Source organism: Pituophis catenifer, unplaced genomic scaffold (genome assembly GCF_029215685.1).
Source record: "Pituophis catenifer annectens isolate HBS135680 unplaced genomic scaffold, rPitCat1.0.hap2 SCAF_14, whole genome shotgun sequence".
Classification (NCBI taxonomy): domain Eukaryota; kingdom Metazoa; phylum Chordata; class Lepidosauria; order Squamata; family Colubridae; genus Pituophis; species Pituophis catenifer.
Genome location: NW_027256894.1, coordinates 59,580 through 70,163, shown reverse-complemented (window position 1 = coordinate 70,163; position 10,584 = coordinate 59,580). Strand labels below are relative to the sequence as shown.

The window sequence follows — 10,584 nt, the reverse complement described above, 5'->3', positions numbered from 1 at the left end:
AATAAAATTATCTTTTATGTAGAGCTAAGTCAGAAATAAAAAAACAGCTTTTTCAAAACTGTACAACTGATTTTTTGCTGCTCACCTACATCTCTGAGCAAGCGAACAGCCACACAAATAAATAAGAGGCTGCTGTAGTGAAGAAGGTGCAAATTTAGCCATGATCATTAAATGTACAGATGAAGTGCCAGGGATGCCAGCCTCTTAGCCCAGTCAGGAGATGGGCCAGTCGGTGAAGAGGGAGGTGATGCATCCTTATAGGACTCGCTGTAGTGTCTCCACTTCCTGTGCCCAAGGTGAGCAGGAGACCATCTGCTGAAAGGCCTGGGTGGACAAGGTTGCCCAAGGAAAGGAGGGAGGCAAACCTCCGTCTGCTCCCCCCTGCCCACCCTCCCCCATGAACAAGGCAGCAGGCCTGGGCCCAGAACAGCTGCTGCATCTAGACCTTTATTCCCTGTAACAAAACTTGGAAATCAATTCATTAAAAAGAGTTAAAAATGGCAGCATAAACCAGACTCCAGAAGGTCCAGTTCATGCTGGACCCTGGATGGTGAGAGGATCCAGGGCTGGTAACAGCTCCCCTTCAGCCATCAGGATTGGAAACCGTGGAGTTGAGGACGTGGGACGGGTGCTCAGATTTGGAAGCCTCTGAAAGTGCGCGCTGGGGAGGGAAAAAAACAGCAAGGGTTTTTGGTGGGCGTGGAAGCAGCGGCAGGGAAGAAACGGGGTAGAGGGAGGCAGAACTGTGGGCTGCCCTGCCCAAGCTTGCTTCTAGCCATGAAGCCCTCTGCATGCAGTGGCCCCTCTTTCGCCACTGCCATCTACAGACAGGGGGAGCAGCAGCAAAAGGAGCCCTAGCAGCAAGTGGGACTCACCCAGCCCCTGGGCAAGGGCTGATTGGCCAGAGGATCTGATGGGGAATGCAGCCATCTGGCGACTCTTGTAGGCTGCTTCTGGCTCCAGAGCCAGCGGGGATAGAGGGGCAGAGGGGAAGAAGAGGGAGAAGGGAATTACCGCAAATGCTGAATAGGTGCTGGCAATAGAGTAAATACTGCCATTGCGCTGGGCAGGGGCTGTCGGGGTACACCCACCGCTCAGAACTGTTCTGTTGATTGGAGACACGTTCTCCTTGTTGCGCTCCATCTGGCCTTTGGTCTTGGCAACCACACGGATGGGGGTCCGGACAGGCTGCAGGCAGAGAGGGGAGTGGCACTTTGGGCAAGGACAGCCAGAAGATTAAAGGAACGGGCACAGGAGGGGCCATGTTTAACAAAGCCATGGTGGAGCTATTCCGGGAATTTAGGACTGCCAATCTCCATCCTCCTCCAACAATTGCTCTGAAGGTATTTCCAGTCTTCCAGCCTCTCAGTCCCTAGTGCCACAGGTGTGCACTATGTGAGCTCTGGTGCTCACCTGGGCACAGCTGAGGGCAATGTAGGAATGTCCCAGCTGTCATGTTGTTTTTGCCTTCTGCATAATTTTGTCTGCATTCCAAAACTTTGAGCTGCAGAAGGCCTGTACCACAGCTAAAGGGCTGGATTTGGGCAGCAGCCCACCCAAGGAGGCTAACCTCTATTTTGGCCAAGACCTCTTGCCAAGTACACCCGGAGCCTGTGTAGCACTTGGGTGCTGCAATGGTGTCAGGCCAGCTGACAACACACCAGGACCTTGAGCCCCTTCAGCTTCTCCAGGAAGCAATCTCTGTGTTCTCTCATTTCTAAGCAGTTTACGGTATTCTGTTACAGTTCTCCCCTAATTTTGTAATTTTTCCACTTCTACACTTCGCCACTTTTGCACTTGCCCAGATCCCACTGCTGAGCTTCCTTTAGTTTCTCCTGCCTCTTGGCCTTCAGACAGAGCTGGAATGGGACGGGAGGCTGCCTCCCTCCGGACTCTTTACCTTGCCTCCAGACAGGGGTGGGTGGCATCCGGGGGAGTTTAACACCGAACCTCTCAGGGCTGAGCGGATGGTGCTGTTGGGAGTCGTGGTAGTGTTGAGCTGCAAGAAAAGTCCAGGTGTTAGGAAAGAAAGTGGTCCCTGGTGCAAAGCAAAAAATATCTGATGGCTGTTTCCAGGGAAAAGTACTGCTAATCAGTTCTCACTTTCAGATCTACATGTCTCTACATTGCAATACCTTCAGCTGCACAGAAAATGGATTAGAAACCTGAGCAAGGGCATAATTTTACTGGTAGACTCAGAATAACAGAATAAGGGAGTTGAAAAGGGACCATGGAGGTCTACTAGAAGGAACAGGAGACTCTATACCACTCCGGACAAATGGCTGTCCAATCTCTTCTTTAAAATCTCCAGTGATGGAGACCCCAATGGAGGCGAGCTGGTCCTGTCAGGAAATTCCTTAGTTCCAGGTTGGATTCCTTCTGATGAACCTCCACCCACTGCTTCTTGCCCTGCCCTCACGTGCTGTGGAGAGTAGGTTGATCCCCTCTTATTTGTGGCTGCTGCCTCTCGGATATTGGAACATTGCTATCCTCTTACCCCTAGTCCTTCTTTTCACTAGGCTAAACACACCCACTTCCTGCAACCGTTCCTCATGTTTTAGCCTCCAGCCCCCTAATCATCTTGGTTGCTCAATTGTACCTTGAAATGTGTTCCTGTGCAAGGATGGATTGTATGCTTCTGGTGGAACCTGGTGCTGAGTTGCAAGAGGGTGGGGGCCTTTCCCAAGGAACTTGGAGGCAGATCAGCCTTGAGTCATTGGTGTGCAGAAAGAGGCCCAGCAGGGATCCTCCCTAAATCTTTCCAAGGTGCTTTAGCCTGGCAAGATTTTCTTTATGTGTGAACAGCAATAAAGAAACTACCCTGAGCAAGCCATCGTTTCGTCCTTGGTACCTTGCACCTGATAATGCTGTTGGGAGGCATTTGTATCCTAGAGATGCCCTCCAACCTCCCCAGTTTTTTAAAACTACATTTGTTTAGAAAAAAAACCTTCTAACTGGGATATATAGCAAGTAACAAAGCCACCCACCCCCTTTCTGGGGGTGGACCTGAGGTATCTTCAGGCACTCAAAAAGGGCCAGGAGTCTCCAGGCTCCAGAGAAAAAAGTCCACAAAGGGAAAAGATGACACTAAAGAGGAAAGGAAAAAAGCTGTCCTGCATTTATATATGCGAGGTAAAAAGGCAAACCCTGACTTCTGGGCAACCCCACTTACCTTTCGTGCTTTGCCAGGTGTGGCGATGCCCAAAGCCCGTCTCTTGGTAGGGGTGCTGCCATAGAGCATCTCTTCCTCCGTCTGTCGGGACTTTTTGAGTTGCTGAAAGACAAGGGAATGGAGTAGGCTAAACAGGACCTGGCATATCTGAGTGATCTCAAGCGAACTTTTTTTAAAAAAGGATTTAATTGATGAATTAATTTGATGAAAGAGAAGGACCAGCTGCTTAGCTATCACACTTGGAATCAGAGGGCAGGTCAGAAGTTGGGGGAGGAAGACGCTGCAGGAGGGGTTGCAAGGCCTCCCAATTCACCACCTCTGTGCCAAGTGCTCTCAGCAGCACAGCTGGAACCGGCTCTGCTTCAACATGGGGAAAGGAGCCTTCTGGCATCCAGTGGTGGAGCCCTCCTCTGTGTGTCCCAAAGCCCACCAAAGATGGGATCACTGTGAAGAGACCCCAAGATCTCTGATGGGTTTAGAGCTTTGGGAGGCAAAGGAATATCCATCTTAGAGCACAGAATCATAGGAGTGGAAAGGACCGCGGTGGTCTTCTATGTCCTGTGCAAGCAGGGATCCTAGACCATCCCAGACAATGCTGAATCGCAACATCTTTTTTATATTGTGGCAACCAAAACTGGATGCAATATTCCAAGTGTGGCCTCACTAGTGCAGTATAATGCAGTACTAACACTTCTCGCAATCTTGATTCTATTCCACTGTTGATGCCGCCTGGGATTGCATTGGCTTTTTGGGTAGCTGCCAAACACGGCTGGCTCATACTTGGTTTACTAGGACACTTGGCTCTCTCTCACATTCGCTAGGTGCCACCCATTCTGCACCTGGGCATTTGGTTTTTCTTGCCTAAGTGCAGGACCTGACTTTTCTCAGCCCTGAACTGCTTTTTGTCCCAGGTGCAGTTGGCGCCGTTGACACGTCACTCCATTCGCCTACTTCCTTTTCTAATTGTTTTCGGAAATTACTTGTTAGCTGCTTTTTAGCTACCAGGAGCCTTTGGATTGAAAGACTTTGCAGCACCAGGTGAGTCTCCTTCAGCATTAGCAAGAAAGTTTTAAATACAAGTTTAAGAACTTAACTTTCTTTTTTTGGAATAAACAGCAAAAAGGTGAATAAAACATTGATTTAGAAAGTCACAAAACAGGACAAGGAAAAGTTGAAATAAAATTTTAGAATTAATTATAAAGAATCTTTCCCATGAGAAAATGCTTTCATTTTGAATTCTTCGGAAAAAAAAACAACTCTAAAAAATTGGACACCGGGGGATTTGATCGGAAGCGTCGCGGCGAGACAGTCGGGAAATAGCGGGCTCTGATGAGCTCCGCGAAAACCCTGACTGACAAGCCACTGTTGAGGGGTCTTCAGACCGGAACGTCTCGTAGGGACGGGGAAGGAGAGGCACCTTGGAAGACCAAGAGGAACAGGCAAGTTCCTTGAAGGTCAGAGGAAACTCTCTCAAATTCGGCAGCGGGGGCAGTGGCCATTGCAGCTGCCAAAAAGCTGGGCCAACCGGATAAGCATTGAGCAGGAACAGTGACTTGAATGGAGTTTTGAAGCCAGGTGAGTAACAGCCAACTCATAGGAAAAAAAAAAAAAGATCTTTAAATTTGAAAGAGCCCCAGCGGAATAACAGCAGCTAATGGGCATGGGGGAAAGGAAGGAAGATGATTAAAATGGAACTTAAATTGATAAAAACCCAAAAAGAAAATTGACTTTTGGATAAAAATATTTGGAGAACTTTAAAAACTAGAAGAAATACAATCCCATAACTTGATAAAGGATTGGAAAGAAAGCAAGATGATCCTTTTTTGAATGCTAGAGAAAAACTAAAAAGAAATTGGAAACTAAGCCCTGTAATAGAAGTTTTGTACCAAAAAAATAAGAGGGGAAAAACGGACTGTGTAATTTAGATTGGATTTTAAAACTGATTTGGCATATTTAAAGGTAAAAAAAAAAAGAAAAAAAAACTAATAAAGACTATTAACATGGATTGAAACAAAATGGATATTTTTTTAGGCTGCTGATTGGAATTCTGGAATGTAGTAATACACCTTCAGAAGAAATAAGACCATTACAACACTGAACTTTTGCTCTAGAAAAAATCTTGGACTTTGATAGTGATAACAGCCGTGAGAACTTCTAAGGAGGATTTGTTTGTCTGCAAGCGGCTTGACTTTGGTTATTAAAAAAAGAGGAATATAACAATACTTTTAATTGGAACAATATTAATCTGGAAAGAATAAAATGGCACAGGAAATGATGGAAATGATGGAAATGATGTATTTGTCATTGAAAACGGAAGTAAGGGAAATAATTACAATGTTGCACAGAGAACCGAAACTTGATGATCCAAAAATTGTGTTAGAGTATACTCAAGCTGACAAGGAGATAACAAATGAGAAGCAAGACATGGAGACTGAAAATAAAGAAGACAAAGACAACGAGATTGACTATGGAAAATTAAATGATTATGTGGGTAGTAACAATAAAAAGGAGAATTTTAAAGAGTACATTGGGATTAACAACGGAAAAACAGAAAGGGTGGAACAAAGAGGGGGACAAGGGTGGAATAGAAAGAATATAAAAAACTTAAATGATTACACTGGGATTTACAGTGGAAAGACAAGAAAGAGGGAAAAGGGATGGAAAACGCACTGCTTAACGCACTGTAAGCCGCCCTGAGTCTCCGGAGAATGGCGGCATATAAATCAAATTAAAAAAAAAACAAAACAGGAAATACAGGGCAAAATAGGAGAGTTCAGGATTTTAAAAGCACAAAAGAAAAAAAGGGGAAAGAAAAGAAAAAAGAAAAACAGAAAGGAAGAAAGGGAGAAAGAAATGAAAGAGGAATATGTTATATATATTTAGAATTGAAATATGAATTGAAATAAGATTTATAGATGTAATGAACATTAAGAAAAAGCTGAGGTGATATTAATTAAGTAATATAAATAATGGAAACTCATGGATGTATGAATGAATTGAATATGTAATAGTTGGAATATTTTTAACCAAAATTATGGAAATTGTAACAATTGGAATATTCTTAATTGCATTCTTGGAATTTATATAATGATAAGTTTTAGAAATATGAATAAGTTTAATAAATTAGAGGATAACAGCTAGAATATCTTCAAATTTAATTAGGGAAATTGTAACAATTGGAATATTTTTAATTGAATATTTGGAACCTAATCAAACAAGGAAAAAAGTTGAAATGATATGGTATTATGAATTAATTGGATTATGGTGAAAGTAAAAATGATTAAAATGTTGTTTGAAAAGGTATAAATACATGTTTGATAAAATAATTGAAAACTAGAGAAGATTCAAGGAAATATATAGTAGAAAGTTACCTGGTTTATTATTATTATATAAAGAGAAAAGATGGCTATATAAGTAACTTATTTTTATTAAGATGTCTATTATTTGGAATAAGATTTAAGGAAATGTATGGTATAAAACAATTAGGTTTATTATTTTTATAAGGAATGACTGTAACACCACATAATTAATTGATTTGTATTAAGATGTTGGATATTGAAATAGCTGACAATGGAGGAAATGATAGGAATTATATTATGTGAGATTTTAAATTTAAGGGGTTCAATATAGAGATGAAGAGAAAAATTGAAGGGTAATATTGGTTTTAAAAAAGAGAGAATAAATATTATGGCAAAAAGGGAATATATAAATTGTAAATTTAGGTGAAATGACTAAAAATTGTTTAAATCTATTGGCCAATACTCTGTTCAGAAAAAATACATTGTTTGTTTGTCTGTTTGTGTAAAAAATTTAAAAAAACTTTAAAAAAAAAGTTGGACACCGGAAGGAATTAAACATTACAATTAAAGGAGAACACTCAAACTTGACTTACTAATATAGAATGAAGCAAAATATTTTAATATTAGATGTACTGAAGGACATTTTTGAACAATACAGCCAGAAATTAATATCTGCCTCTGTAGATAGACTGTGCTTCAAAGATGCCATATAAGAGGAACAAACATTTCTTGGCATGATTGAGACTGATCTGAAAGTGGTAAGAATGCAAGGAAAAAGATGCTTCACTGGACATACAAAAGAAATCGGTTCATGTTTAATAATTCAAAGGATGACAAACCAAGACAGTAATCTGGGTAATTTTCCTATATTTAGAGAACAGAATTGTTAATATTTTGAATAATTCGGTGAGAAGGGACAAAGAAAAATGAAAAGAAATGTTGTAGGTATAGGCCACGGCCTGGTAGTGGACCACAGGTTGAAGACCCCTGTTCTAGGATATTATTTGAAGGGACTAACATGATTGTTAAAAGTAAAGGTTGAAGTAGACATGTTCTTTTCCCTTCAATGGATCTTTGCTGGCTTCAGGACTGAAGTAACAAGGCCTGATGGATTTGTTTGTGTGTAACCAGTGGGATAAGGGGAGAAGAGATTTTTTTGCGTATTTGCGAAAGTTACTAAAGGGGAAAGTCATTTCTTTACATATTTCCTTTATTCTTATTTTTGTTTTGTATTTTTTTTATTCTTTTCCATCTAACTGTATGGTAAGACAGGCGGCCAATAAAATTTATAGATAAAATATAATGGTGTAATCTTTAATAAAATTACTATTAAAAACAAACCAAGAAACAAAAAGGCCAGCATTGCTGAAGGGAGCCCAGAACTGCCTCCTTAAGAAGAGGGGGAAGCAAACTGCTGGATGGATTTGCAGGCAAAATGGCTCCTCCTGGCTACCCTCTGGCTAGAGGGACTAAGTCAACAGGCTTGCTACCCTTGTTGGACATGATAAATTAACAGCCATGGGTGGAAGGCTGAGGTTGCCAACTCACCCGTTCCTGCCTTTCCTTCTCCTTCTCCAGATGATGGAGGTGCCACTGCTCAGCCACGTGCTCCATGAAGCGCTGCCCACTTACTAGGAAGTCCTGAGCATGCTCTTGCTCCCACAGCTCAACCTGAACCTTCAGCTCCTCCTCCAACTACACCAGAAGAAGGCAGATTTAGGTGGGGCTGCCAGAGGTTCACGGGATGGGGAGGGTGGCTGGGAAGGGCCACTTGCCTTGGAAAGAGTCTTCTGCAGCTTAGCACGCAGTTTCTCTTCTTTCAGGAGGTTGCCTCCTCGGTTGGTGAAGCGACTTGGATCGGTGGCCTTTTTCTACAGGGAGGAAAAGGTGAGTCTCCTGCTGCTTGGAGAGGCAGCTGAGCCCAGCCCAGCCCAGCCCGGCTCACAACTACCTCGAGCTCCTGAAAGAGACACCAGCTTCTCTTCCACTTGTGGATTGCTTCAAACAGCTCTTGATGTGTCTTGTAATAATGCTTCAGTCGTGTGAGCTCATTGTCATGTTGCTGCAACAACTCTTCAGTGAAGGTGTCTATGAAGGAGGAAAGCATGAGGGATGGCAGAAAGGGCCACTGAAGATGGCCTCACTCTGGTCCCCAACCTACCTTCATAGTAGGGGCCAAAGGAGCACCTCTGCTCTTCCCCAAAAAAGCACTTGTCCCAGTAAGTGGCCAGCTCAGCCCTAATGGCCTCCACCACCTTCTGCAGATTCTGGCATTTCAGTTGTTCCAAGCGGTCGACTTCCAGGTGCAGCTAAAAGAGGCAGCAGGGAGGGGAATCAAGGCAATGAAACACAAGGAAGAAAGGGCTTATTTGACGCACGGCATTTCAATAGGAATGTAGGGGAGAGTGCTGCTCCTGGACCCCCAGGAGCCAGCAGGACCCTTGTACCCAGGAATGGGAGCACAGCCTCTTACAGCGTCCATAATGCTGGCTCTGGAGCCCTCCATGTACGGAGCAAAGGCGTTTCTCTCTTCGGGAGGCACTTGCAGCCAGTCCCAGAGCATCAGGATGCGGCAGCGCAGTTCTTCACATACGGCCTCTTTCTGAGCTCTCCTGTCCTCCAGCTGGGAGACAGCAAAGGAACAGCCTTAGATCCAAGGAAAACTCAAGGAAGGTAGGTGGGTGCCCCCTCGCAGCCCATTCCCCCAACCTGCTGCAGCAGATCCTTCAAGGCAGCCAAGTTGTTCAAGGAGAGGCAGAAGGCGCCTGCATCCTGGCACATGGCCTCTCGCTCAAAGGTGGTGCTGGGCTCCTGCTCCAGTTCCTCCATGCAGAGGACAACCTGCTGCTTCAGGTGGATAAACTCTGCCTGCCGATGCTCCTAAGGGGAAAGGAAAGGATCAGCACCAAGCCGCCACCCCCCCTCCCCCTCTTGGAGACGCCCAGACCTTCTCAGTTGCCAAGGCTGCCAGGTGGCGCCGGAAGTGGTCCAGGTCCGCCAGGCTGGGCACAGCCTCGCTGCTGCCGATGCTGTAGGGCGCCCGGCCTAGCAGCTCCGCCAGCTCCTGGTCGTGCTCCTGCAGGACACGCAGCTCCTGCCGCCTCTCGCGCTTCTGCTTGAGCATCACCTCCACCCGGGTGCGCAGGTCTTTCTCCAGCTGCAGGATGGTGGCCTCCTCCTCCTCCTACAAGACAGGAAGGCCACAGGTGGGCTCGGCCGGCGGAGCGCGGGGGGGGGGGGCATCGCCACGCGGACTCACCTGGAAGGGCGCCAACTGCAGCTCCTGGCACAGCGCGGCCAGCTCCCTCCGGCACAGCGCGATGCTCTTCAGCAGCCGCTCCCGGAGGCTCTCCTCTTCCGCCACCATCTGCTCCAGCAGGTCCTGCGCGGCGCGGGAGAGAAGAGCGCGCTTCAGCCCCCGATCAGCCTCCGCCCGCCCCGCCCCGCCCCGGCCCGGCCCGCTTACCTTGACGTGCCTCTTGACCACTTCGGTGCGCTGCAGCCGCTGCTCCTCCGGGATGCCGATCTCTTCCCAGATGCCGCGCAGGTGGCTCAGCGCCTGGGTCAGGCAGGCCACCGACTCGCCGGCCAGGACCTCGCTGTACAGGGAGGGAAGCAGCACGGGGGCCGTCAGCTCGGACGCCCCCGGCCCCCCACCCGGTCCCCGCGCCCCCCCCCTCCCGGCCCCCTCACACCTGCGCCTCATCTCGGCCGGCCAGGCGGCTCCGCGCCCGCTGCACCTCCGTCCGACCGTTTCTGCCTCGCGATTCAAACCCCCGCCGCGCCGCGATTGGCTCCGTCCGAGGACCCGCCCACGAGCGCCCTTCCGCGACCGTTGTGGGCGGGGCCAGGAAGGCCAGCGGAACGAAGGCCGGGCCCGCGTCGCTGCTGGCCTCGCACGGGAGCCGCCCCGCCCTGCCGCAGCTCCTCAGGGCCGGCCATGCTGCTTCGCCGGGTTGGGGCAACGCCGCCCGAGTCGCCCCGCAGCCCGTTCGTGGCGCGAGGCTAGAAACCCAGAAACCTTGGGCGACGCTGGGAAAGAGCCCCAGGAAACCGCCCGAAAGCCCTTGCGAGAAAGCTGCAAGGCCACGGCTGAAGGGGAGAAACGGCAGC

The 10,584-nt window shown here is 47.1% G+C and overlaps 1 protein-coding gene across 1 annotated transcript; it reads right to left on the bottom strand.

Annotated features, from left to right (window-relative positions):
* Nucleotides 1–134: 134 nt before the first annotated feature.
* Nucleotides 135–10,233, bottom strand: PRC1 (protein regulator of cytokinesis 1). Its single transcript, XM_070953444.1, has 14 exons — nt 10,167–10,233; nt 9,938–10,070; nt 9,731–9,853; nt 9,419–9,655; nt 9,181–9,351; nt 8,945–9,094; nt 8,633–8,780; nt 8,423–8,559; nt 8,247–8,342; nt 8,020–8,166; nt 3,173–3,274; nt 1,901–1,999; nt 1,015–1,188; nt 135–661 (listed from the first exon to the last, which is right to left on the bottom strand). The coding sequence occupies exons 1-14, from the start codon at nt 10,175–10,177 to the stop codon at nt 584–586; spliced, it is 1,806 nt and encodes a 601-aa protein (XP_070809545.1). The 5' UTR covers nt 10,178–10,233; the 3' UTR covers nt 135–583.
* Nucleotides 10,234–10,584: the final 351 nt, after the last annotated feature.

Coding starts and splice junctions, on each gene's coding strand:
- PRC1 (XM_070953444.1), bottom strand. Junction 8,343..8,422: donor GTCTCTTTCAGGAGCTCGAG/GTAGTTGTGAGC, acceptor TCCTCCCTGTAG/AAAAAGGCCACCGATCCAAG. Junction 8,167..8,246: donor TGCAGAAGACTCTTTCCAAG/GCAAGTGGCCCT, acceptor CTTCTGGTGTAG/TTGGAGGAGGAGCTGAAGGT.